This window comes from Pteropus medius, unplaced genomic scaffold (assembly GCF_902729225.1).
Source record: "Pteropus medius unplaced genomic scaffold, Ma_sr-lr_union100, whole genome shotgun sequence".
NCBI classification, from domain to species: domain Eukaryota; kingdom Metazoa; phylum Chordata; class Mammalia; order Chiroptera; family Pteropodidae; genus Pteropus; species Pteropus medius.
The window spans coordinates 8,187,763-8,215,720 of NW_024344437.1; the positions used below are offsets into that span (position 1 = coordinate 8,187,763).

At 47.8% G+C, this 27,958-nt stretch overlaps 1 protein-coding gene, 2 long non-coding RNA genes and 1 other non-coding gene across 6 annotated transcripts; 2 read left to right on the top strand and 2 right to left on the bottom strand.

Moving 5' to 3' along the window:
• Positions 1–845: 845 nt before the first annotated feature.
• LOC120610670 (uncharacterized) lies at positions 846–4,742 on the bottom strand. The gene is made up of 3 exons (XR_005654980.1): positions 3,613–4,742; positions 2,830–2,996; positions 846–1,120 (listed from the first exon to the last, which is right to left on the bottom strand). It is a non-coding gene; the product is annotated as an uncharacterized LOC120610670 (long non-coding RNA).
• A 61-nt stretch (positions 4,743–4,803) lies between these two features.
• Positions 4,804–8,513, bottom strand: LOC120610669 (uncharacterized). The gene is made up of 3 exons (XR_005654979.1): positions 8,413–8,513; positions 6,404–6,572; positions 4,804–6,206 (listed from the first exon to the last, which is right to left on the bottom strand). It is a non-coding gene; the product is annotated as an uncharacterized LOC120610669 (long non-coding RNA).
• An 85-nt stretch (positions 8,514–8,598) lies between these two features.
• On the top strand, positions 8,599–27,466 carry N4BP2L1 (NEDD4 binding protein 2 like 1). Of its 3 annotated transcripts, none has more exons than XM_039873086.1 (5): positions 8,619–8,945; positions 21,885–22,012; positions 22,315–22,403; positions 24,271–24,339; positions 25,291–27,466. In XM_039873086.1, exons 1-5 carry the CDS (start codon positions 8,776–8,778, stop codon positions 25,651–25,653), a joined length of 819 nt encoding a protein of 272 aa, XP_039729020.1. In that variant the 5' UTR covers positions 8,619–8,775; the 3' UTR covers positions 25,654–27,466. The 3 variants fall into 3 exon arrangements, with proteins under 3 accessions (XP_039729022.1, XP_039729020.1, XP_039729021.1); XM_039873087.1 differs by lacking the exon at positions 24,271–24,339 and adding an exon at positions 24,145–24,221 and having other exon boundaries at positions 8,630–8,945; XM_039873088.1 differs by lacking the exon at positions 22,315–22,403 and having other exon boundaries at positions 8,599–8,945; positions 25,291–25,483.
• On the top strand, positions 15,309–15,424 carry LOC120610742 (small nucleolar RNA SNORA16B/SNORA16A family). Its single transcript, XR_005654995.1, has one exon. It is a non-coding gene; the product is annotated as a small nucleolar RNA SNORA16B/SNORA16A family (small nucleolar RNA).
• Positions 27,467–27,958: the final 492 nt, after the last annotated feature.

Here is a 27,958-nt window from a genome sequence, read left to right on the forward strand (position 1 = left end):
GGTGGCTGCCACGTGGTTTGTGCAGCTAGGTTGGACAAGCAACGCCTGCTCCCTCTCTGGCCAGTGGCTCGTGCGTGAGGCAGTGCAAACGCGTTGGGGTCATGCAACAGAGCCGTACACAGCCCCGGAGAAACCAAACTGTCCGTGTTGCTAGAGGTATGCGAGTACAAGAAACATCTTGTGTGGTTTGGACGTTAATCGTCTGTGAGGATTTTCCCCGCAGGTACTCTTATGTGGAAGGAGCAATTTGCAAGACTGAAGTCACTGTGGTTGCCATGTTTTATACACTGCACAGGAAAGGATGCCGGCCTAAATTTTATGACCTGTGACAATACAGCTTATACAGATATGTTCGCAGTTAAGGTTACACTTATGAGAATGTGAGCTGTGCCACATAGTGCTTTACCTGGATATACATGAGCCTTTTCATTGAGTCTGGGCGGTTTGCTAATGGGACAGAGGTCTGAGACAGACTGACTCCTGCCGTAGCTGCAGTACCTTCAAAGGCAGGCTTTCAGCATCACACCCGTCCACATACCATGTTCACACACTTTCCCATTGACGGCGAAAATCCGTGAGATGAAATTCATCTCCTTTTTCCCCACAGAATCTTTGTTGCCTGATGATTGTGTGGTTCCCTCGACTGGACGACACTGGGTATGATCTGTTTGCAGTGGAAGTCATCAGTACAGGTATGTTTTTATGGCATTTAAAGGAGAATTTCAGCTGGTTTCTAAAAAAAAAAAAAAAAAAAAAAACAATTGGAGAAAATCTGCTGATCAGTGTAATCTGAAGGGCTACGCCCCATACCTGAACTGGGGAAAGCATGCCTGTGGGCAGGCGGGGAGCAGATGCACGTTTCCTTCAGTTCGTCCTAATGAGAAATCCGGTCGCCCCGAATCCCCTAACTTCGTGTGGTGTAGGCTGGTACAAGGGTCCGCTGGGTGACCCAGGCGCCCATCTGGGAGAGTCCTTTATTCTTCATTACATCTTCCTCCTGTCCAGCCCGCAGTCTTATGATGCACATTAGGTTCTTGTTTTCTTGACTTGTAGGTGCCTCATGTTGGTCCACAGTGAGATACTGACAGGCTGCTGATTTTCCCAGTGGCTGGAGGGCTGGCTGGGAAGGGTGGAGAGGTCATAGGGTCTAGAAGAGCCAGCCCTCCATGTAAGGGGCTGGGGAGAGGGTTGGGGAGAGGGCAGTGCTTGATGGTGGTGTAGATGTGCCCAGAGACAGTGCTGGGGACGCTCTGAGATAAAGAGGAAAATCAAGGTCTAGTGAGAGTTACAGAATTATGTAGCTCAGGACAGAAGATATTTCTTAACTGTTCATATTAGCAGTGCTGTGGGAAAAGTAGCTTTGTTTTGTGTGCCCAGTTAGTGGAACCACAAGCATTTTTCTAAGCTTCTCCTCATTTCCCAGGGCAACCTTATTAGTACACACACACATGCATGTACAACACCCCACGCATGTGCACACACATGCACACACTCCCACACACCCCACACACATGCACACACCCAGTCGCACGCACACATGCACACACACTCATGTACAACACCCCATGCATGCACACTCCCCCACATATACACACCAGTACTTTAAATGTTTAAACTGACACTTGTTATTATGTTTCTTTTGTCATTTGGGGAGTATCCTTACATGAGTTAAATGACAGTGCAAACTTAACCCAGTGCCAAATATTAATCATTATTATATGTTTTTTAATTATAATTTCTAGAAAAGACAGAAGATGCTGTTAAGAAATGAGAATTCCTTGAACTGTAAGTACAACTTATTCCAGAAACATCTGTATGATTGGAAGGAAGTGGATGTTGACATAATTTGGTTGTAATAGCTTGTATGTACCACGATTAGAGAGTAAACATAAAAATGTAGTCTATCTCCATAGTAACCCTGTGTGCTATTATACACGTGATGTTTTCATTTCCTTTAAATGTAGATCTCATGAAATACAACAAAGCTTAGATTATTGCTACCAAATTTATTTTCTAACTTCATCGTATAGGATGTAATTTAGAGCATTCTGTCAACACGGTTTATAAGAGACTCACTGCTGCTCCAATCAACATGTGATGGGAATTAGGGATACAGGTGACATTTAAATATTAAAAGGTTCTCTAGGAAAAGAGGTAAAACATGTAGACAAACTCATGTTATATTTTAAACTCGACATCAGGCCGACATTAAAATAAACACATTGCACTTTTTTTCAAATGCCTAAATTCTGAAATAAACACAGCTGCTGCGATTTCAGTATATATGTATCTGCATTTAATAAGAATTGAATGCACATACATTTACCATATGTTTTCTCTCTCTGCATTTTAGCTTGTATCTAAGGAGTCTGTTTCTTTTTCTTAACTAGAAATACACGTATACCCAGTAAAAATATTTTCGTTTGTTTTAAATCTGGTTCTGCCGGAGGAAGAAGGAGAGCAGAAAAGATAAGGGAGGAGTTTAGAGACTGGGGGGACCACTGGAAATGGGGGAGAAGGCACTGAGGGACCCCAGAGATGGGAGGCGAGAAATGCATTCGTTTGTAGAGCAAACGCTTCCGGCCGCCTTGATTTGGAGATTGCTCTGCACACTGGGGATCCAGCGGTGAGGACAGTGTGTTCCTGCCTCATGGGGTTGATGTCAGGGCCCAGTTAGGGAGGGGGTCCGTCCCTCCCCCCGGGAGTACCCCATGTGACACCAGCATGGCTGCACTTGGCTGTGCCCAACTGGGGAGTCTTTTATCTGCCAGGCTTGGGCATCCGTGTCAAGAAAGCTTTCTGGGCCACACTTTTGATGCGCGTGCTCACCTCCACACCGGTGCTGAGCGGCCCTCAGTCCGGGCTTCTCCGCAGAGAGCGGCCACCCCTAGCTGTCTGTCTTTTCTTCTCAGGGTTGTGCTGTGTGCAGATGTTGTATCATGATCGTGAGAATGGGCCTCCCGTTTTGTGTGTGGTCTAATGTACTGGTCGGTGGCCTCAAGGGTAAGCAGACAAAAAAAAAAAGTTCAGAAATAGGGAGCTAGCAGGACAGCGTGGTCAGCCCTGGGAACCACAGTCCCTGCCTATTTCAAAACCCTCAGTCTCTCAGGGAGCTGTGGTGGAGCACTGACTGTGTGACTTAAATTACCCTCTCGGAGCCTCAATTTCTTCATCTGTGATAAATAGCTTTATAATACCACCCTGTCATGGGGACATTCAATGAGGATTAAATGAAATAATTTATGCAAAGTATTTAGCATAGCGCCCGAGAAATAATAGACTCTTAGTAAAGGTTAATCCCCTTCCCTGAGACACCTCCTCAAGTTTGGGCATTGTCTTTGGAATGCCCCTGGCGAGACAGATTCTTATCCAGGAGAGCAAGTTCATGGACTCTGTATACTCCTCACACCTTAGTGTGAACTGGTACGACCCTCAGGGACTGGGACATAGCACAGGTTTGATTTAGAGATGGGGCTCGGGCAACATCAGGGCGGCAGGCTCCTGAATGAGGCAGAAGTGTGGGGGCTGTGGGGACAGTGAGAGGTCCTAGATGCCAAGGGAGTGGCATAAATAGGGGAATAGCCTGGGAAACTGACAACAAACTCACATTACCTGTCTGGACTCGACTGGGCTCATTTGCTGTGGCAGGTCCCCACCCCAGAGTGCTCAGTGCATGGTGCCAACCCAAAGGGCTATGGTGCTGGTTAGCAGAATGGTCCTGGGTGAACTCTTCAGCCTTTCCTGATCAGTCAACTGAATTATAATACACTCAGCCAAAGGAGCAGCAGCTCAAACCTTTCATTATCCGGTTTTAAAGATGTTTGCCACACTCTAATTTGTTCTATAGACGAAGATAAGGCACAGAAAATGAGAGCTTTTTAAAAAAATTGTGTCAGGATAGAAGGGTAGTCCACATGTGTCCATAACTGCATTTCTAGAATTCTGAAATCCGAAAAGCGCTGAAAAACAAAGGTTGATTTTGTTTTTGTTTTTGTTTTTTTTTAAAGTTTGGCATTAAAACTAAGTTGGCAGCAAAACTTGACCCAACAGACAGGTTAATTTTTCTCCTTATTTATCCTACTTTCTGTGACTGTGCCTAGATTTCACTGCAGAAATATTAATGTTTAATTACCAGGGGCAGTCCCCACCCCACTCGGAGTGTAAGGTTTTACAAACCAACAGATAAACAAAACATGCTTTCTGAATCCGACGTGTCTGACCTCAAGGGTTTTGGGTAAGGGTTGTGGGACTTGCACAGTTACAACAGCTATCTTTTAAAAATATTGTTTTAGTTTACTTGTGCTTAACAAACTTTGAATATGAGAATTCATGTCCGATAAGTGTTAAGTCAAGGGGTTGGCACTGACTTAGCTTTCTGTTTTCAGGAGCAAAGTGGCCTGTCTGTCTTGGCCTGTGCTCCGCCCCATCCGGCCTCCGCCAGGCAGCAAACCTCCAGGTGTTCCTGGGCACAGCTGCCTGATGCTGTGCTTGTTTGTTTCCTAAACCGACTTTCAACCCCACCTTCCTGTTTAGAGCCCCACTCCGAGCCCCACATCTTCCAGTTCTTGAAATTGTAAGGATTATGAGGGGTAAATTGTGCTCCTTCTTGGCTTTCTGTAATTCAGGATTTTTTTTCTTTTTTTGTCAAATTAATTGACACTTGACCTTTGTACTCCAGTATTCAAAAATATCATTGCTGTGATCTTCTTTCTCTTTTCTTATAGTTTATGCTTAAAAATCAAAACAAAACAACCTCCCACCCCTCCACCCCCCCAAAAAAACCCCATTACATTTTAGTGGGATTTCAAGGAGGGACTAGAAGAAGTTACTATTTGTGTTCTACCTGCCATCTTTATTGGAAACTGAGTGCTTTATTTAAAATGGCTCGATGTTTTCCTTCTGTTCATTTCGTACAGTTTAGTTTCTCTTTCCACTGGACTGTAGGTCTCTTCCAGACGGAGACCACGGTTTTTGGTATTTGGTCGAAGTCCCCAGGGGTCCCCTGTGGACTTCCATACCCCTGGGGAAGCGGAGGGTGGTCTCAGGGAGGAGCTGGCCCAGATTACGGCTGAGGCAGGGACAGCTGCAGAGGGGACTCTGGCATCTGGCAAATGCCTACTTTTTAGGGGCCTTTGACAGTGACATTTATGGATTTCCAGTGAATATATTAGAATCCACTCTAGCATGGCTATAACCAAGGGTAGTGTTATGAACATTTAACAGTGAGGATGGCACGGGTAATGACCAGTTCTGAAGCACCTTTATGCCGCGCTGGTGCATGATGGCTGACTGTCCTTGGAGGCTTGTACTTGGGTTCCAGATGCCCCTAGCTTTCTCCAGCCCCTGCCTTTATCACCTTGCCCTAATTTCCAGAATGAAGATATAGAAAAAGGGGTTCTTCCTCAAAGCTTATGATCATAGGTGCTGTGGAAAAGAAGACATGGCCCTCGCCACAGTGCGGGGAGCGGGGAGCGTGTGACAGCGAGAAGAGTGAGTGATGGGGTGTAGGCGGGGCAGACGGCAGACTCAGGCTTGTCTAGGCAACCCGTCCACGTCGGGCAGGCTCGCCCCAGTCTGAGCATTTCCCATCAGTTCAGCCCGCTGCACGTCACTGCTCTTCCTTGTCTCTTCCCCTGACCTCTCCCAGCGCCCTGCAGCTCCAGCGGGCTTCTAGGAGGTAGAGGAGGGAAGAGTCAGGAGGGAGCAGTATTAGGTGGAGAGAAGGCCAGGGGCCTGCCAACGGCTGGCCAGATGTCCGTCCTACTGTGGCAGAGGGTGCGAGCCGACGGTCCTGGGGCAGCCGGGAGCCCACGACCGAAAGAGACACAGGCCAGGGTGGCTCCCTCCTGTCCTCGCAGTTCACATCACTCAGAGATGTACAAGGCAGACACGACGTGTCCAAGACTCACTTTACATTTGTGCGTAAAAAATCACACAGAAGTTTTGGGCAGTGGAAGAAATGACACAGGATCAGAGAGAACCCTGCCCACCTAAAATGGCTCTGCTCGGTGACAGGGGTCAGACCTCTACCCTGCAGAAGTGCCCCTGGTTTCAAAGTCTGCCATCTCGGCCTCTCCTGGGAGGAAGCCCGCTGCTTTCTTTGTGAGGGAGCACTCCGAATCCGGGTTACTTGGAGCTGTAGATTTGAGGGTGCTGTTCCTGGTTTCCACTAGCTTTTCTCCTGCGCCTCTTCATTTTCCCATGTCCTGTGAAACAGTGACAGTCAGAGAAGCATTTGCATGTGTCTTCATTTGCCAAAAATGATAAGATTATTTTCTGTGTGTCCATCGTGGTAATGGTTTCTCCCCGTAACAGAGAAATAGAACAGACCCCTGGAGCTGAAAAGTTAGTTGGATGAAGTGAGGAGTGTTATCCCAGGGGGCCTTTGACTCGGGGAGCTCACCTGTCTGGAGGCTGCCATGGATGGAACCAGGGAGGGCGTGAATGCAGCCGGTGGCAAGCTGACTCTGAGATCTGTCCCTGTGGTCGTGACTATTTACATTGCCCCTTGGCTGGCATTATCACTGTCTCTGTTCAGCCTCAGTCTGCAGTAAACCGGAGCTCAGATTCATCTATTGAGAAAGTAATTTAGGTCCACGTGCAATTATTGAGCACCCTCTGCATATCAAGCACTATGTTAGGTCTTTGGGTGACGAGGGAGATAGAGTCCCTACTCCGGAACTTACAATCTAGGGGCAGGGAACAGATTAAAGCAGATAACGTCCAACAGTTTGGTTTTGAGGAATGTATTGGGGAAAACAGTCAGAGCTTCTTGACAGGTTAATATGGGTTTGAGAGAAAGGAAAGTAGGGTGGCTTCTAGCTGCTGCCTCCCCGGCCTCACACAGCCCTCCGGCTCAGAGCTCTGTCTGCTTCGCTCATCTCCTTCCACTAGCTCCACCTCAGAGGCACAGTTCTCACATTCTGGTGTCCATCCCCCCTCCCCGCCCCCCTCCAATCTGTCTGCCTCATTCTCCAGCTCCTCCTAGGGCGAGCACTTCCAAAGCCCTGGCCCCAGCTCAGTGCGCTCTTCTGGGCGGCACAGCAGTTCTCAGCCCCTAGGGGGCTGGGCCGCCACAGCACCATGGACCGGGCGTGGCCAAAGCCCCCTGCCCCAGAGCTCTGAGCCCTCCTGCTGCCCCATCCCAGACACCTGGGTCCCCACCACAGGACGGAGTAGAAGTCTCAGGGAAAGATGCTAGCCACGTGTGTAATTTAAACTTTTCTAGTAGGCACATTATAAAAGCTAAAAGAAACGGGTGGAATTAATTTTAATATTTGAACCCAGTGCACCCAGCATATTATCATTTCAACATGTAATCAGTATAAAAACTGTTGAGATAGTTTATGTTTTTGTTTCCATACTGAACCCTCAAAATTCAGTATATATTTTAATGTTTGCACTATCCACATTACAAGCAGCCCTGCGCCTAGTGGCTGCTATACTGGCTCATGAAAGTCTAGAATGAGAAAGGTCGTGTTTGAGGCTGGGTAAAGCCATCTGGTAAGAAGTGTGGTAGGGTACCTGCATTATAAGCATCACTGTTTATGATTTATGTATACTCTCTGTTCCTTAGGGTTTTCTCCTAATATTTAGAGCAGCCTGTGAAATTTCCATGTTTTTTGTAAGTGCTAAGAAGAATCACAAAGTGCCCTTCCTCTAAATGCTGGGCAGGGGTTTTCAAAGGAGAGCGGCTCACCCTCCTCCTCCCCAGCGAATTCCCAAGGGGAAGGTGACATTCTCAGCACAGAGCCCTCCCCACTTGGACAGTCCCTTCCAAAGCGTATTGTGAAATCTCTGGATTTTGACTTAGAAGGGAATTGCTTTTTGTCACAATTCCTTTTCAGAATTTTCATACTTTTGCTGCCAGAAACAAAATGTATTTACTTCACAATAATTATCACAACCAAAGCCCCCACATATCCTGGATTTTTTTCAGGATGGTATTTTTAATATTGTCTTTCTGCCCCGGCATTGAATTTTGGTTCAGAAGACAGGCTCGTTCTGTCCCAGCCCTGAGTGTGAAATACTAGAGAGGCTGGCACGAGCTAGACCTTAATTCCAGGTACGCCTCTGAATGGCGTCAGGAGACGGCCCCTCCCGGTGTGCGAGGGGGAGGGGCTGAGATCGTGTCCCTTCAGGTGACCACAGAGCACGCACCTGCCCGGCGGTGCTTTCTGCCACTGTGCCCAGATCGGTCTGCGGTTTAAGGGGCGCTTTTTCTGACGAAGATACTAAAAGTTACGTAGAGGCAACAGAGCTTTCTAAGAATATTTTTGGCAGGCTGATAAAGGAGGATACAAAAATGACAGGCCCAGGAGAGCGGTGTCAGCCGTTGGGACGCCGCCAGGCGACTGGGAGACAGCGGCCCTCACCGCTGTGCGCTGCGCGGGGCGCCCCCCTGCTCCTCACCGTGACCGCGTTGACTTCGGTTCTTGGCGCCGTCGGGGCGGGCGGGGCGGGCCTGGCTTCTCGGCGCCCGCAGCGTCCGGCGTCCCTGGGCGGCCTCCTGGGCGAGGGGCGCGGGGTGGGAGCTGGGGTGGGGGGGGACGGGGTGGGCGCACCGTCCGCCTTCGGCCTCCGGAGTCCCGCTCCCGGGTGGGGACGCCCCCGCCCCTACCCCGGCGCGTGGCTCAGCGGGCGGGGAGGAGGGGCTGGGCTCCGAGCGCCGCCCCTCCATCCATCACATGGCCGGAGCGCCACAAAAACAACCGCTTCGGCCGCGGCCGGGACGTCAGGGGAGGGAGCCCGGGGCCCTGGCACAGCCCCCGCCCCATGGAGGACACTTTTCTCGAATCCTTTGGGAGGCTGAGCCTCCAGCAGCCGCAGCCTCGGCCCCCGGCCCCGCCGCCCCCGCGCGGGACACCCGCGCGCCGCCCCAGCTTTAGGAAACACCTCTACCTCCTGCGCGGCCTCCCGGGCTCGGGGAAGACCACGCTGGCCAGGTAATGCCCGGGCCGGAGCCGGCGGCCGCGCCGTGCGTGCGGGGCCGGGCCGCGCTCTCCCCGGCTGTGCCCTGCGCCGGCCCCTGGGGCCCGGGCCTGCCCGCCGCGCGCGTCGCAGGTCAGGCAGCTCCTGTGGCGACTGCAGAGGGAGCCGCGCGGCCACACGCCCGCGCGCAGGCACGGCCACCCCACCGCGTCAACAGGCGTCCTCACCCCAGCAGAGAGACGCGGGGCGGCCGGGGACTGGCGGCCGCCCGGGAACCGAGCGATGCGGGGCTGCGGAGGCGCACAGGTGCGCGGGGCGGGGGTGGGGGTAGGGGGGCAGGCGGCGTGGGGCGCCCGAGCGTTCACCCGCAGATGGCGCGGGGGGCACCGCGCCGGCCGTCCCCCGCCCCCCCCCCGCCCCCGCTTCCCCCCTGCCCCGCCCCGGGCCGGGGCAGCGCGGGCTGCGCGGGCTGCGCGGGCTTGTTGCCTGCTGCACCGTGCTAGGCCCACCGCCTCTCCCTGCCTTGCACCTGCGGCTCCAGCCACGCTGAGGTTCCCCGTGCCTGTGCTGACGCCGCCCGCCGGGCCTGCCCGTTACCTCCCTCTGGCTGCGGTCCCACTAGCCCTGAGACTCAGATCTGTCACGGTGCCCGCAGCCACCGGCGACACCAGTAGGTGCTCGCCTTTTGGGCCCCCGGGCTTCCTGTTTAGCCTCTGTGACTGCGCTTGATTTTACACAGGGCTTTGTCGAGCCTTCTGTAAGTTCCTTGAAGGCAGGGGCCTGACCTTACCTAGCCAAGCACGGTCGCCGTGCAGTGTGTTCGGTAGAAGGGGCGGTCCATGGCTTTTGAAGAGCTTTCCGCCTGTTAGAGGGAGAAGGCTGGCCCTGGGACCGTGGCCCTGCTGAGTATACATTCCGCTGGCGTGGGTGGGTGGGTGTGTGGCGCCGGGGGAGCGGGGGACATCTGGGTCCTTTGGGATTCAGGGAACTGAAGCAGCTCTGGTGACCTGCGTCCAGTTTTAGGGTTCTGGGATGATTTGTGTAGTAGAAGCCTTTAGCAAAACGACATTGCTACATTTTCACAGATTAAGGGGATGGATGACTTCCAAAGGGCCATGGGTACCCTTTCCTAAGACACCGCTCATTTCCATAGGCCGTGTGTGTGCGTGCGTGCGTGCGTGCGTGAGGTGGAAGAGGCAGGGAGCTTCCTTAGAGCCCAGCAGAACTGGTTACTTTGTGATGCAATCATGGAGGTCATCTGTTACCAAATGTCTCCCCAGTTCAAATCCTGGTTAGTTTCACTTTGGTTTTTCTTTTCGTGACACTTGCGTCAGAGGTGGCCATCTTTGTCCAGGTCATGTTTGTAACCACTCAGAAGGGAAGGCTAAGGCCAGCGAGGTGTAGACTTGCAGGTCAGACGCTGCGGTTTGCTCCTCACCTCCCCGCTCTGTAAGGTGAATGGTGGCCACCAAGGTCCTTTCTGGCTCTGACAGTCTGCACTTTTAGGACTTTAATTCCTGAGTGGCGGTTGGCTAAGCAGAAGACACTGGCGAGAGACGGGCTTATTATGGAGACGGCTGGTGTGAGCACCAGCCTGGAGGTCTGAAGATCATGCCTTTAGATCCTCTTCGTCACACGAAGTAGCTGGTGACTTTGGGCGGTCACCTAGCTTCTCTGGGACTTCTTACATGTGAATACTAAGGAAGGATAGGGTTAGAGATTTGTGGACGCTCCTGTGGCTTGCTCTCAGTTCTGGTTGTTGGACATGGATCGTTAATGATTGCTAGGTAGAGAACTCTGACCCCAGGGTCACTTTGTGGCTTCAGAGCCAAGCTCTGCCACACCAGCTGTGATCTCTACTCAACCCCTCTGCACCTTGGTTTCCTTTCCTCTTAAGTGGGGCTCTTGCTCTCCACACTTCAGAGGGCTCTCGTGAGCATTAACTATGAGCGAGAGAACTTGTTAAACTCGGAAGGAAGTGCTGGGTATCAGTTACTGCTGAAGTTGTGGATCAGCGGAGGCTGGCCTTCAGGGCGGCCTGCCGAGGGGCCTGGCTCTGTGCAGCCTGGCTCCAGCGGGTGACCCTGAGTTCTTCCCTGAGGCTGGGCATGGGCATTTCTGGGAGCAGAGGGTCCTTGGCACAGATTTGGGGTGGGCTGTTCATTTATACAGAAATCTGGGCAGTCCGTGGGCAAATAGGCCACAGCTCAGTGGAGAAGGAGGCCTGCAGGCAGGGTAGAAGGGCAGCGGAGGCCACAGGCCCCAGCCCCCTAGGCCTTCCTTCCTTTTTGGGGGGTTCGGGTGGGGAAGGGAAGGAGAATGGCAAACTGTTAAAAAATACACGTATAGAAAATAGTAAAAGGCTTTCTTATGTATAGTTGGATTCTGGGAAATTCATACTTTGTTCTATGTATTTTCCAAGTTTTCTGTAATGAACATGTATTTCCTGAATCAGGAAAATAAAAAAATTTTTTTTTCTTTAAAAATTGGAAGAGATCCATTTTTACAAATGTGGGTTCATCTTTTTTCTGCTTAACTTTTAATTCTCATTTGATTAAAGACATAATAAAAAGTTTTTGAAATTAGGATATGTGTTGTCTTCCAGATCTGGGTTAGATTTCTGTGCTTTCTACCTATTTGTGTTCATAGTTCGAAGGGGCTGGAATGTGGAAATTGTCTATTTAAATTCTTTAGCTATATTAGAAAAAAAACAGTTGGAGTTTTATCTGGTTTGTAAAGTGTTTAAGCACATTGGGGTACTAACAAGTCAGCGTGCCCCCCGACTCTGTTTTATCACCTCTATTTCATTTAAAAACCGTTTAAAAAATAAGTTCTAATCATTGACCTGTAAGTCCTACTTCCAGGAATTCACCCAGGGGCAACAACTGGATAAACACATGAAGACAGAGGAAAGTTCTTCACAGAGTTATTTCATATAAAAGAAAACATGTGAGCCAACTTACACATAAAAACAGAGGATTGCCTTACGAGTCATGCAGTCGTTACTGGGGACATAGATGTGTATTTGATATGCAGGCCTGCTCATGCCCCCCAAGTTAAAAAGTCTGTTAACAAAGCTGTCTGTGTGTCTATCAGTCATGCACACACGGATACACACACACACACACACACACACACACCCACCCCATTTTCTGTTCATGGAGAGGATGCATGTGTCCTCATCCATAGTTGTTAACTGGAGATAGTGAGATTATGGCCTTCCCTGCTGACTTATTTCCTCCTGTTTCTACAGCAGATATGTATTACTTGTCAACTTATTAAAGTTGAAATAACTTTTTGTAGTTGAAGATAGTTTTGTTAACTAACTTGGAGGGATAGACCCAGGTCGTGTGACCCAAGCATTTATTAAATGACAAAATGAATGTCATTTGCTATAGAAAAAGGCTTTCTTAGGTTCATTCTTGGACATGTACTAGAAAACTTTTTTTAGTCCATGAGGATATTGATTACAAATACTTATTAAATTTTGTCATTATTAAATATTGTTATTTTTACTAGCATGTGAACCAGCATAGATCCCTTGATTCTGCAACACCTCAGGGTCTTTTTCACGGAACTAGAGCTAGCATCCTTAGCGAGTGTGCTGTGAGGCTGCACGGAGGCCCTGTGCAGTGTGGGGAGCAGTGTGGATGCGTGAGTTGTGTACATACCAGCTACTGTTAATTAGTCCCTGACCGGCGAGGGTAGGACCCAGGGAGTGCTCAGACGGCTGCTGGTTCCCGCTCAGTAAGGGGCGCACCAAATAAGATTGTGAAAAGGAGCCTGCGGGAGATGAGCGGACAGAAGACAGCAGTCAACACGCTGCTGTGGGAGGGTGACGTCCAGCAGGGAAAGGCATCTCGTGAGCCGCCGGTGGTCATGGCCAGCGCGTTCACTGAGGGTGACGAAGGAGTTGTCTCCTCCATGCGGACGGGATCCCGACTGGCCTTGACGGTGGGGAGGCTGCGGTAGAACAAAGGGCAGGGACCGGCAGTGACAAGGGAGACGATGGACATGGGCAGAGCTGGGTAGCCCCCGGCGAGTGAGCAGTGCGGCCAGCCCACGTGAGTGAGGGCGTGTGCCAGGCAGCCCCGGCCCCGGTCGTGGGGGCCGTTAATGGCCAGATGGAGCTGGACAGAGCTGGATGGAGGGATAGCGGACATAGGGCTCCAACTGCAAGACCCTTCTCCCAGCGGGTGGCGCAGAGCTGTCTACTTCAGCAGCTGAGTTGGCCGACTGGCCTGGGTTGGTGCCTGCCCATTCCTCCTCACAGCGAGAGCCTGTGGCCCATCTGCTTACATACGTGGGAGAGAAATGGCCCTTTTTGGGACCATTTTAATCATTTTGTGAGTGTACAATTCAGTGGCATCAATTACTTGATGTTGTGCAACTGTCACCACTATTTCAAAATTTTTTTGCCACCCAAACACAAACTTTGTACCCACTGAGCAATAACTCCCGACTCCGCCCTCCCCACAGCTCCCAGTGACCACTGACTTCCTTTCTGTCTGTGTGTCTGCCTGCTCTGGCTGCCTCGCGTAAATGGGATCACACAGTATCTGTCCTCGCGTGTCTGTCTAACTTCCCTTAGCTCGATGTTTTGAAGGTGCATGCGTGTCGTAGAGGGTATCAGAACCTCGTTACTTTTTATGGCTGAATGCTAAGCCGTTGCATGGCTACACTGCTGATTTGGGGTGACAGAGGACCGCAGATGTGGCTTATGGTCAGAGCAGCAGGTGAAACAGAGGAAGAAATGCAAGGGGAAGAATGTTTTCATAGGAAATCTCAGGAAACGTCCAGGAAGTCCCCTTGGAGTTAGTTCACCTAAGCTTGGAGTTCTGACCAAGTCGCAGTGGGCCTTCTCCTGGAGGCCCAGAGCTTTTCCTGTACAGCAAAGGCTGAGGCTGGCGTGAGTGACTGGTGCAGGAGCGGTGACGGTTTCGTTCTGTTTAATGAAAACACCCGTAAAAGCTAAGTTCAGAGGGCTGAGTTTACCCGATTTCAACTGTCAGAGTAAGGAAGCCACGTTTTGTTAGTTGTCACTATTGCTTGTATGTTTCTTCTGATGTAATTTACCAGAGAATTTATTCTCTATCAGTGTGGAGCCACTGGGAGCCATGGGAAGAGATGAGATTTAGATTTCTGAACGAGTATTCATGTTTATCCGGATTACAGTGGGTGGGAGAGAGATGCCGTGGTCAACAGCGAGCTCTCAAGGGTGTAGAAGTTCTCGTCCTCGTCTGCTCACATGACAGGATGTCTGTAACTCAGCTCAGTGTCTTCGTGCCCTCTTGGCATTTCAATGAACTCTTCTCTTTATAATGCCATCATTCTTGGCTCATTCAAACTCTAGAGGAACCCAATTAGAAATTATTTACTATCACTCCAAATTGTCTAAAGATATCTAGGCTCTATGGGTTATAGGAAATGGCCTGAGAAAGAAGGACTAGTCTAACGTCCAGTTGTGCTTTCAGGAGGGTCTCTGTCGGGTCATGCATGCGGCTTGGGGGAAGGCTCTGTTTTATCGAGGCGAGAGCCTGGGAGAGGGGGAGGGAAAAATGAAGAAAAGAATGCCCACGCTTGCTGAGTCAGCATTCTGTGTGTGCTGGCCGACTGGGTCCTCGCGATGGCCCGAAATGGAAACGTTTCTGTTACGTGTGAGGCCCTGAGGCCAGAGGACCATGCACTTGATCTCGAGGCTGGATTTGCTACGTGCACAGCAATCTCGTCTCACCAAGGATGTTAGCGGACAAACATGCCAACGTCCGCTTTTCACAGTGCGTCCAGACTCCCGCCGAGGTATGATGATATGTTTCAGGGTATTCCGGCGTTCTTTCCCCGCACTTTTTAAGGACATGACAGAGGAGGCTCCGAGGGAGGCTTCCTGCCATCGGAGGTAGTACTGCCAACGTTCTCCGCCCCGCCCTTGGCCTTTGTCTTCCTCCCTGCATTAGTGCCACCTGACGCATACTGACTCATTTATTATCGTTTCTTTTACCAGAAGGTAAGCTTCGTGAGATCAGGAGCCATGTTCTTTTCAGCCCCTAAAAGAAGGTCTGGCATAGTCGGCCTCAGTCACTAAATAGTTGATGAATTTGTTAATGCTAGAAGCTTCCTCAGATTCGGCAGCTCACATGTGAGCATGGGTCTTGAGTAAAGAAGAAAAACCAAAAAGGAGGTTATATTCATGTTAAAAAAAAAAAAAAATCCTATATGGGCTGTGGAGAATAGACAAGGGAAAAAAAGGAAGAAAGCCACTCGCTCCAAAGTTGTCTTCAGTTCAGTGCTCAAGGATCCCAGTCCCATGTTTTACGCGTGAAAACGTTTGATGTCCATCTCCTCCACCCAGTAGTTAACACTAAAAAGGGATTTGAAAATCAGGATCAAAGATGCAGCTGCTTTCCCATGCAAGCAGCAGTTGAAAAAGAGCCCAAAGTATGGCCTCTGTTCTGTTGTCTCTGCCCGATCTGTGACATTTTGGGAAGACACAGGTAAAACGAACTTGATGCTGAGGCGGGTGTGTTGCCGGCCCCTTCTCGTGTCCTGAGCAGACTCGGGAACCCGTCCTGTTGTACGTCCTGTGGAAGGATGCTGTTCGCGTGCAAGGCGCCACGCAAACCTCTGCTACGTGAAGTGTGCCCACGGGGGCCACTGGAGTCCCATTTCAGATCTGACAAGCAGGCCCACTTGAAAGGCGGGAGCGGTCAGAGCAAGAGGGAGCAGTAGGACAGCTGGGAACTCTGCACTGGGGCGCCATCGGCCACTGCAGCTTGGTGGTGTCCACAGGCTGATGGTGGCTGAGGGCCGTCTCTCCAAGGGCAGGGCTCAGCCTTGCTGTGGTGGTTGGGGGCACCAAGAGATCAAGCCACAGCAAGGCCCCAGGGGAGACCATCCTGAGTCCTTTCTAGCACAACGCTCCCCGTTCCCCTCAGGCTGTGGGGTCTGGAACCTTCCCTGCCTCAAGGGGAATTCTAGTACCACCCAGAGGTCGTGCTGGGGTCCAACAAGAATCCGCTCTCACAACCTCCTTTGGGGCGTAAATCCGAGGTTTGGGTAAAATTCTCAGTGTAGAAGGACGAGTAAATAGAAATTCTCTTCACACAGTTTGGGGCCCTATGAAAAGCATCTGCGTAACTAAAGCAGCAGAGCCTACCATTCCAGAACCTTCTTATGCCCACCAAACATGGGTATCCCCATGGGCCCGACATGCTTCTAGATGCTTTGAATGGACCAGTGAGCAAAAACCCCTGCCGTCATGGGACATACTTCTACCAGAGAGAGAAACAAAGCAGGACTCTGTAGCTATCACCAAAACGTGTTCATGACAGGGACAATTGAGAACAACCTAGACGTCAGTGGAGAAAGGAGTAAATGTTTGTTTGTTATATAGCACTCAAGCATAGTGGTTTATTTCACAGCTGTAGAGCCAGAAGGGTTGTAAGCCAGCTGTACCCTCATGGGTACCCCACCTTGCTTTTCTGAGATGTAACTGACATATAACGCTGTGCAAGTGTAAGGTGTACAGTGTGTTGATTTGATACACTTATATACTGCAAAATGTTTTCCAGCGTAGCTTAGCTAGTACCTCCATTGGGTCACATAATTACCATTTGTTTTTGTGGTGAGAGCGTTTGTGGTCTATTCTCACAACAACTTTCAAGCACATAGCAGGGCATCAACTATAAACGCGGTGCTGGTGCTGTGCGTTAGGTCTCTTAGGACTCCTGAACCGACTCATCTTAGAGCTGGAAGTCTATGCCCTCTGGCCAGCATCTCCCAGCAGCACTGCTGGCCCCCCCCCCTGCCCCAGGCCAGCCTCCTCAATTCTGGAAGCCACCACTCTAATTCTGTTTTTCTCAGTTCCCTTTTTAAGATTCTACATATAAGTGAGAGATACCAAAGTTGCCTTTCTCTGATTTATTTCACTTAGCATAATGCCCTCAAGGTTTATCCGTGTTGTTGCAAATGGCAAGATTTCCTTCTTTCTCATGGCCGAATAATATTTTATTATATATTTACCATATTTATGCATTCATCCATTGATGGGCACTTAGGTTCTTTCCATATCTGGCTACTGTGAATAACTGGCTGCAGTGAACATGGAGGTGCAGCTATCTCTTCAAGATCCTGTTTTCACTTCCTTTGGGTGTATATCCAGAAGTGGGATGGCTGAATCATATGATAATTCTATTTTTAAGTTTTTGAGAAACCTCCATCCTGTTTTCCGTAAGAGGCTGCCCCAGGCTGCAGTCCTACCAGCAGTGCACAGGGCAGCCTTTTCTCTACATCCTCATCAACACTTCTGTCTCTTGCTTTTCGATGACAGCCCTTCTAACAGGTGTCTGGTGATACCTCGTGTGGGTGTGATTCGCCTCTCCCTGATGATTAGTGAGGGTGAGCACGTTTTCCTGTGCCTGTTTGGCCATTCGAATGTCTTCTTTGGGAAAATATCCAGTTCCTCTGACCATTTTTTAATCAGATTGTTTTTTGTTGTTGTTGTTGTTGAGTTGTATGAGTTCTTTATATATTTTGGATATTAACTCATCAGATATTTGATTTGAAAATATTTTCTCTCATATGGTAGGTTGCCTTTTCATTTCATTGATTGTTTCTTTTGCTGTCTAGAAGGTTTTTAGTTTGACGTAGTCCCACTTATTAATTTTTGCTTTTGTTACCTGTGCTTTTGGTATCATCCGAAAAACTGTTGCCAAGACCACAGCCAGGGAGCTTTTCTCTTCCTTCTAAGAGTTTTATGGTTTCAGGTCTTACATTTAAGTTTTTAATCTATTTAGAGTTAATTTTTGTGAGTGGTGGTCCATTTTCATTCTGCATGTGGTATCCAGTTTTTCTAACGCCATTTATTAAAGAAATTTTCCTTTCTCCATTGAGTATTCTTGGTTTGCTTGTCAAATGTTAGTCGAATGTACACGTAAGCTTCACTTCTGGGCTCTCAATTCTATTCCATGGTCTATGTGTCTGGTTTTATGCCAGCACCATACTGTTTCGATTGCTATAGCTCTCTGTATTATAGTTCGATAACAAGAAGTGTGATACGTCCAGCTTTGTTCTTTCTCAGGATTGTTTTGTTTATTCAAGGTCTTTCGTAGTTTCATATAAATTTTAGGACTGTACTATTTCTGTGAAAAATGCCATTGGAATTTTGATAGAGATTGCACTGAATCTGTACATGGTTTAGGGCAGTATGGACATTTTAATAATATTATCTTCCAAGCCACGAGCATGAAATAACTTCCATTTGTTTGTGTCATCCGTTACTTTCATCAAAGTCTCGTAGTCTTCAATGTACAGGTCCTTCATCTCCTTGGTTAAATTTATTCCTAAGTATTTTATTGTTTTTGAGATTATTGTGGATGGGATTATTTTATTTATTATTCAGATGTTGTATTGTTGGTATATAGAAATGAACCTGATTTCTGTAAGCTGATTTCGTGTCCACTCCCTGATTTTAATTTCTCATTTGTAATATGGGGGTTACAGGACTTAGCTCACAGGTCATTTTTAGCATTATATGAAAAATGAAAAGCCTTTAGAATAGTGCTTAGAACACAATCTGTGCTTAATAATGGTAGCTGTGTTTATTATCATGCCGGTAACGGAGCACAACAAAGCAGTTAAAAAGCAATGGACTAAGTCCATATATCAACATAAATGATATAAATATACAATTGTCCGTGACTTATTTATTCAGCAACATTTACTGAGTGCCTACTGTGTTCCAGGCAGCATTATAGGTACCTGGGAATCCTTAGTGAACAAAGAGCCTGCCTCTTTGGACCTTACATCCCAGATGTAGGGATGTAGCATGTAAGGAGATTATGTGCTCTTTTAGGAGGGGATAAGTGCTGTGGGGAAGGAAAACGGAAGTCTGGAGGTATTTGGGATTGCCAGAGTTAAGCTGGGGAGTTGGTGGAATTTTAAGCCAACAAAACAAATACGAGAAAATGTTAACAATTAGCAGCTCCAGGTGGTGAGTATACAGGTATGTGTTGGGTTATTTCTTTTGCCTTTCTACTATTTAATTTTTTTCTCAAAAATTCCTCTCTGTGATACAAGAGATAAAATGAAAAGATGATAATGAATCTGAAATGTGGCATTGGGTTAGAAGCAGAAAAAATCTTAAAGGAGCTAAACGAGATCTATTTCTCGAAAAGACTCTAACCTAGACATGAAATTTTAAAGTCTGTTAGAGATAGACATGAGTAGAACCACAATGCAGAAAACCAAATAGTCACACAGAAGACCAGTATGACAGTAAATAGAATCAAACAAAACCAGAATGAATATACCCAAAGCAACACTTACAGATACAGTAGGACATATTTCTGCATTGAAGATCTAAACAAAAGTGATTAAAAACGAATCCAGTACTGAGACGTGGCCTGCTGGGACTGTTGCAGAAGCACTTACTTAAGGGACCCAGTTCCTTAGTTCTCTTTTGTAGGTGTGGCAACGTGCCAACTGTAAAACTGTTTTCAAGGCTCCCTTGCCTCTTCCTGCTGTGTGGAATGTGGATGTGACAGCTGGAGCTGCAGTGGCACCCTGTGTCCACCAGGAGGCAACAAGTGGACGAGGGAAGGAATGGAAGGCAGGGTGCTGAGGGAGATAGACACACGTGAGAGAGAAGAAAAAAGAAAGGTGGGAGACCCCTGGACCCCTGTTGGCCTGCGTCCATACGATACCAGCCTTGAATTCTACGTCCGGGTTTGTCACATGTGATTATATATGTACAGACGCACACACACACACATATGCGTACGTACATACATACATATATATATATATATATATATATATATATCTACGCGTATATAGATAATAAATGTATACATATAACTATATATGTAAAATTTTAAACAGCCCTGTGGTCTGAGTTTTCTGTTAAATGCAGTTGAGCCCACTTTTAACTGAAACAAGTCCGAACAATAAACATCTGTGGGAAAGGAAGATAATCCAGTCTCATCGGCCAAGCGGCTACTGTGGAAGGACACGTGACAGCCATGCGTGGGCCCCCGGGGCATGTGACAGCCACATGCGGGCCCTGAACCGATCTGGCTAAGGCCCGGCAGCGCCACATCCCAGCTGTGGACCCGCAAACCAGTTATTTACTCTCGAAGCCTTAGTTTCTTCGTCTAAAAACTAGAGAAAACATTTACTTTATAAAATTGTCGTAAAGGTTAAGGGCAGTTAATATACATCAAGCTCTTTGTTCAGTGCTTAGAGCTCTCGGGAAACAGAGAAAATTTATTGGAACAACCAACTCGAGTCTGCTCTGAGAAGGATTAAACACATCACGAAGGGGACATCCTTTTATTTGGTATTGTTCAGAAATAGCTCTACAGGCAAATAAAAATAAAAGTATAAAAGTATCAATTTTATAAAGAAAAGATTTGCAACTACTGAATATAATCAAAATGCTGGAAAAGAAGACGATGAAAAACTTCTACATCAGGTTTAATGGAACAAAATAGAAAGTTCGAAAATAGTCCTAATTATTTGTCGTTTAGTATGGAATAAAAAGTATTTTAAAACAATGGGGAATTGAATTATTTCAGCATCGGTTTTGGGATTATCAGTTTCTCATGTGGGAAAAAAAAAAATCTACTTAGCTCCTAAGCCAATGCCACATGCCAAAATAAAATTTTAGAGGGACTGGGGAGTACAATGTAATAGAACATAGATGAATATTCACATCACCTTGGGGTGGGAAAAGCTGTTGTAAATGTAACGTCAAATGCAGGAAGTAGAACGAAGATGGGTACATGTGACTAGAAAAATTTCTAAAAATTTAGACTCTTATGGTACAGTTGGTTATAAACAGAATTTAAAAGTAATTGATGTACTTAATAAGAAACTTACGTATGCAATAAGAGAGAAGTCTCCCAAGAAGGTTTTAGTAACAGCCAGGTCTGGAGGCCTATTCTGAGGTCTGTTCTGGTGTTGCCTCTGTCCAGTCTCATGGGACAGCGGCCAGGGGGTCGTTCCACCCCAGGACTCAGGAGCTGAAACATGACTCATGTCAAGATGTTATCTTCACCTGCCAGAGGTGCCGACTGTGTGACCATCAGTCAGGTCCCGTCCACTGCCTTCTGCTCCCTCAGGGCCTGCCGAGTGTCCGGGACAGGCCGGGTCTCTGAGGAGCAGAGAGAGAGATGACTTCTAGGGTTAGGATTTAAAACTAAGTTTACTTGGCCATAAAGCCCCTCGGTTCAGTATCCATCTTTTCCCCCCAAACAATCCGAATAAGCACTTCAAGTGGAAACATCTTTGAAGTTATGTGGTGCAAGACTTAATACACTGTTTTTGATTGTTTGTTTGTTTGTTTTTTGCTTTAAAGGGGGAACTCTACGGCAGTGTTTCTTTTTTCTATGATATTTTCATATTTAGAGCGAGTGACAGGTTTAGGAGGACATGGGGGGCGTTGAGTCTACCTCTTCCTTCTCCTGTTGTGTTTTTCACTGTCAAAATCTAAATATGTTGCCTAATGGGGTAGGTAGCACCGCACTTCAACCAGCGTAAGATTAGGGTCTGAGATGGGACCCAGAACAGGTGAGAACTGAAGGGCGAAGAGAGGGCCCTGGTGCTTGCGGGAAAGGCGGCGAGGATGGGGGGCCCGCGGGACGACTGTCATTGTGCCCTCAGCTCAGCCCCCAGAGTCGCGTCCAGCCGGTCCCGGTGGGGCAGAGGCCCTGGGTAGTGCCAGCTCATCGTTTCGGGCGTTGGGCTTCACAGCAGTCACCTCTCTGCTCTCCCCTGCCTCCTAGCGGGGAGCGAGGCTTTGTGGCGATAACAAGCATCTCTGTGCGCAAACCGAACTTCAACAGCCCAGACGCGGGTGGCCCCGTGATCCCACATTGCCCCGCATTAGCAGAGGGAGATGGCGTCCCTCCCACGGGACAGCCTCGTGACACGTCTCTTCCCTCCTCACCTCCCAGACAGCTGCAGCATGACTTTCCCCGGGCCCTGATTTTCAGCACGGATGATTATTTCTTCAGAGAAGATGGTGCCTATGAGTTCAACCCTGACTTCCTGGAGGAAGCGCATGAATGGAACCAGGAAAGAGGTGACACAGCCCTTTCCGAGCTCGCGGGATGCCCCATTGTGTACATACATGGTAGCAGAATGAGCAAGTCCTACCGGAGGAGTTTGATCAAAAGTTCTGCCATTTCCACCCCCCAAACAGATGTCAGAGCATAACCCGCTAGATGCCAGGAAAAAGAGAATGATGGGTAACGGGTCCTGGGCTAGCTGGCATTAGCGTTATGTAATGAGGACATGCTGTGATAGAAATGACAAGCTCTGGGTGCGCTCACTCCCCGTCTGATTGTTGCGTGTCGTTCACTGTTGTGTAACGTTGTGTTGCAGCAAGGAGAGCAATGAGGACCGGCATCTCGCCCGTGATCATTGATAACACCAACCTGCACGCCTGGGAAATGAAGCCCTATGCCGTCATGGTAGGAAGAACCTCATTCTGAATTCGCGGTTACGGGCATTTGCGAGAAAGTTGAAACTTTTGTTCTTTGCTCTTTATCTGACCTTCCAGATCTCATGCTCATGACACATCTCATGAGGAGGAGGTGAAGAGGTGTCATTTTGTGACAACTCGCTGACACGCTACTGTCAGACAGCATACGGTTCTGAAATGGCCCTTGGTCAGGCTTTCGACAGTTTTCCTGTCCTGGGGTCTTCCTTGGGGAAGGCTCACGCGGGCGCTTCCGTGGGGGCCTGCGGAGAAACCAGACCAGCTGCCGCTACAGCAGAGCTGTCCGCCCGGTCACAGGACACTTCTGTGCTCGGCCGGGAGTTCGGTGCTGTGCAGCATTGCTGCACGGGTCCCAGGGCACGAGCTCTCAGTCTGAACACAGATGTAGGGTTAGCGCCGTTAGCCCGTTACTTGCCAGGACTGAAGCACCAGAGCCCATGGAAAGGGAACGACACGACCGTGTGCCCGAGATGGACACGGCAGGGTGCACACTTTAATTTTGAAATATGCCTGATCTTTTTTCAGACATATTCCATCTTTTCTGCTACTGAGTTATCAGTCTCTATTGGGTGTAGGAAGGAGAAAAGATGGAGACACATACAGGGACAGGAAGAAGACAGCTGGGGGTCCCGCGGTTGTCACGCCTGAGCCCCAGCTGGCTGGCTGGCCAGTGGCCCCCTCCCGAACTGGGCCCGTGGCAGTCTGGTCTCAGGCCGTTACACGTTTTGGGCAGAACTGCTTACATACAGGGGTGGGTGTGCTTTCCTCTACATGCTCATCAGTTTCACTTAGGCTCAGGTGGTGGGACTTTGGAGGGAGGAGTGTCAACCGGGTGGCTGGTCCACTCAGGAGAGAAGTGAACAGGGAAATGAAGAGTCAGTTAAGGCCGGGAGAGGCTGAGGGGAAGTCACGTTACTTCGTGCTTCCCAGATATGCACAATCTTCTCCAGCCACCACAGCTGCTAGTCAGACCCAGAAATGGGACCTTTCCCACATGGGACGTTTGAATCCTTCCCCGATGACAAGGCCATCTAAACGATGAAGAGGGAATCTTGTCACTGAGCCCTTTTCGTTGACCTTTCAGCACCAAATGCTGGGTTTGAGAGAGTAGCCTCGCAGTGGGTTTGGGGATGCATGGGGTATCTGGGCGTTTGGGGGAACCTGCAGCCGTGTTCTGCCCTCGAGGGGCCAGGGCCCAGTGCAGGGAGCCGTGCTGCTCTGCATGGCAGGGGGACTGCTCTCGGAGGGAAGAGTGTGTAAAGTGTGTGGGGATCCCTTCCATTTCATAAGCTCTGTTCCTATGGCACTGTCACTCTCTAAACCAAGGACAAGGCGTTTGACAGACGTAAAAATATGGTAATCACACAAACGGCTTTGAGACGCCGCTGAGTTCTTGGTCATTCTGTGCACAGGGCATTTGAAGCTAGTTCAGGTGTCTATTTAAAAAATGTCCAAAACAAAGAACATTTATAATTTTACTACATACTAAGTAAAGTGGACCGGAATTTGTCACTGGGAGCCATACTGTGATCTGAGGGTGACCTAGTATTATGGAGACGAACCGGCTGTGTTAAGATGAACCCAGGCATTGGATTACTGCTAACACAAAGGGAATTTTAGAAAAGATTTGTAGTGAATGTTAAGTGGCAGCATAAACGTCCCCAAACATGCATACCATGTCTTCAATGTTTTATGTACTTTTGAAAAATCAGGCACTTGAAAATAACTATGAAGTTATATTCCGAGAACCTGAGACTCGCTGGAAATTCAACGTGCAAGAGTTAGCAAGGTACTTCTTTGTTTTTCTAGCTCCTCATTATGTGTCCTGCTATTTTCAGGTGTTTCAGACCGAACAAAAGAATCTTTTCAGGCTGGAAATGGACATGGTAGTTTTCAGGCCAGAAATGGTAATTCTTGGAAATTGATAACTTTGGAATTATTAATGTGAAGACTTTAGTTTGGGGTCAGTTTTCTAATATTATGCTAAATCTTGGCTTGGACTTGGTCCTTTAAAAGGACACATTTAACATTCTGTTAAAATGCTTCTTCATTAATGAGCATTTAAAAACACTGTCTTCTGCATGGGTTTGCACATGTCTGGTGTTGCATTAGGCAAAACAAAGATCTTTAGATGTCGGACAGTGTGTGGTTCATTTTTGGCCCAAATGCTGCTTCTAATTTATAAAGCAATAAATGTCCAAATGATACTAACTTGCTGACCGAGTGCATGGATTCTGATATTCATTATCTGTGTCATTTGATAATGTCAATGATTTAAAAGTAACCAGTGAGATCAGAATTTACTTTGTAGAACTAAAGCTAGTTCCTCCTTTGGTTACAAGGAGGCAGAGTTTGCGAAGGGGCTGAGGACCCGAACCACCGAGATGGTTGTTAAGCCCCCAGCTCGCAGCCCCATTCCCGTGGTTGCTTCTCTGGATTTTCCGTTTTGCCCGGTAGCCCCATTTGATTTTCCTGCCCACTAGAATTTAATAAGTGTCTAGACCTATCTAGGCCCAACTGATATAAATCGATTATAGATAGGTGCATGCTTAACTTGCAAATAGGTAAAAAAAAAAGATGTCATGGTCTTTCTTGTCCTGAGGCGTAGAATTGAGATTTCCTGAAACGCAGCAGCGTTTCTGACGCATTAGCTCCTCGCAGGCCTTGGGGTGGTTTAGGGGCGGGCAAGGCCGCGTGGAAACCAGGAGAGAGAACTGCTTAGCAAGACGCGCTTCTGTCCGCTGAATCCTGAGAGCAGGGAGGGCATATCTGTGTCATAATACGGGACTTGTAAGACCGGAACCCCTCTTGACAGATGGCCTTAACTAAATGTCTGCGTTTTTTTCTTTTCTGTGTAGAAGAAACATTCACGGGGTCCCACGAGAAAAAATCCACCGGATGAAGGAACGGTACGAACACGACGTCACCTTTCACAGCGTGCTGCGTGCAGAGAAGCCGGGCCGGATGAACAGAAGCCAGGACCGGGCCAGCGCCTCGCCCCCCCATCGCAGGGGCTGCTGGGCCCCCTGCGCGGAGCTCCCCGCCCGGAGGGCTCCCAGCGGCGTCACAGCCGGGGGCTCCTTCAGCCGGAGGGGGCGTTGTCACCATGGGTATTAGACACCGCCTCACAGGCACCCGTTTTCCTAAATCTGTTTTTACTTCAATTTTTGGTATTCATTCTCCGTTCAGTTTTAGTCCGAGCTCTGACAATGCCGGTGTGAATAGCCGGACCTGGGCGATTGTGAGAAGTCACCGTGCCGTCCACAGCAGGCGTTTGGTCACTAACCCTGTGTGCATGGTCTGACGCTGGGAGTTCTTCAGGTTTGGGTGAACAAAGTACTCTCTCCAGGGAAAGAATTTGAAGCTAAAACTCGAGAACGTACCCGGGAAGTCAGTCTGTCACTCACCTAGGTTCATACGTGAAGCAAAGCGTTCATAGTGTACGTGAGCCTCAGTACCCCTTTCTCTGAAGTCATCTGTTTTTTCAGGAATTCACCTCCATCAGGAAAGTTGGACAGGTGGGGAGGAGCAGTGAGAGGTAGGAAAAGTCTTAGTGCCATTGCTACTTTTTTAATCTGTGTATCCAAAAATGTGAGATATGTGGCTATAATGATATTGATTTTCCTTTAAAATGAATATACTAGGAAGTACACATCAAAGGGAATATTGTCCTTCCAAGGAGACACTTGGAAAATTATTTTTATTCTAGTGACGTATCATTGTTAAAAATGTCTGTCAAGTCCTTCTTAATAGCTACACAAGCTACTGAGGAAAATCGGTGTCATTATTTAGTCACTCTTTGTAGTCTTGTGTTTTAACTGCCACTTTACTGACCAGGATCGAACCTGAATACCGTTTGGCTGTTGTGCTAATAGTGTAAATAAAACAAGCCTCTTTTATAAAACATCAGTTTTTAAGAGGAATCATTAAGCAGTTTTTAAAATTTTGCTTCTAAAGGTAATTAGTTGGCGGCCCCCATGTCTGGGGTCCAGACCACAGAGGGGTACGTGAAAGTCATGCCCACTGTCACTTCAGCAGTCTTGGTGTCCGTGTGGCATTAAGACAGGAAAGTTCTACAACTCTGCAATGTCCCTCTTCTACCAATACTGAATTTATGAATCCAAATTCTCGGCAGGTTGGAATCAGATTAATCTGGTGTGCGACCTGATAAGACCACATAGGATGTGTGCTTTATTTCTTGTTGGCCAACAGCTTTTCTCTAATGTTCTGTGAAATATTATTTTAAGTGTCTTATATGATGGTGCTTTTATCGTTATTAAAAATTATATATGGTATTGCTTTATATGGATTTTCATTGAATCTAAGTCTTTTTTGTTCAATAATATAAAAAATTAATTATCTACCACAGAATTCTACCATATTAAGAACCACTTTTTAAAAATATCATAAACCTATTTACCGGTGTTCTTTGAAAGGAGACATAAAAGACAAAACCAACCTTATTTTTACTTGTTTATAAGGCATTTGATCTGTGCACATCAGAAAGACATTACTTTAGCATTCCACTATGACTCTGTTGAATCTGTGACTACCAGCAATGCATGTTTTTTCTTTATTAACATTTAAAGAGTGGTATCTCCTTTAACAGTTTTGCTAATGAAACCGAAGTTTAGTGAATTTGAATAAATCCAAAGTATTGTGGTTTTGTTAAATTCTACATGTCCAGGCACTGCACACGATAACCCTCTGATAATCCTGCTCGCCCTCCTGTCCAGGCCTGGCCACACTGAGTGCCCGTCACCTCAGTCCCTACAGAATTCGCTCCTCGGGAGGGCTGGGCTCCTTCAGGACGGCGGAGTTACCGTCCCGGAGTCGAGCCCTCCTGATGTAGGACTGGTTCCTGGCGTGGGACTTTGGGTCATTTGGTCTGAGTGACCAATATGGACAAGTGACCCCAGGCTACAGATCCAGAACTTTTCTAACTCAGAAAAGTAGTTTTCCAGTCTGTCTCTTTCCCGCCCATGACTCCTGAAATACTCGGTATGGAAGCATAAAAATAATTGGCGAAATGCAGCCTAGAAGTGGTTTTTTCCTCTCAGCTCACTGATTTATATAATTTCTTCAACATGTGTTTGACATGTATTGCATTGCGTGTTAACATTTACATCAGTCCTGGGGCTGGCACAGCCCTTTATACACACGACAGGTTCTTACCAAGTGATTGTGGAGTAGCACAAATGGCTTTCACTGTTTATCCCTCATGCAGTGTACACTGTTGACTCCGTAATCATTAAATTGTCACTTTTCTGGGTATTAACAGCCACATGTACTCCAGCTTCATACTTTGCTCAGGTAGCTTAACTGTATTACTTACAATTTATGAGGCGTGTGTGCATTAGATTTCTCTTTAACGAGAAGTCTAAATGGCAATGAAGAATGATGGAGAGAAGGTAATAGCAGGTTTTCTAGGATGAGAAAAAAGGTTAAATTCTTATCATTCTTTCTGTTCACCAGAGACTCAAGTTTTATTCCCTGTTCTAGAGTAGATCACCAGGAAAATGATTA

Bases quoted from the DNA above. Each gene is read 5' to 3' on its own strand.
- N4BP2L1 (XM_039873086.1), top strand. From the start codon at position 8,776: ATGGAGGACACTTTTCTCGAATCCTTTGGGAGGCTGAGCCTCCAGCAG. The intron at 8,946-21,884 runs GTAATGCCCGGG...CTCACCTCCCAG, and splicing joins GGGAAGACCACGCTGGCCAG to ACAGCTGCAGCATGACTTTC. The intron at 22,404-24,270 runs GTAGGAAGAACC...TGCTATTTTCAG, and splicing joins TGAAGCCCTATGCCGTCATG to GTGTTTCAGACCGAACAAAA.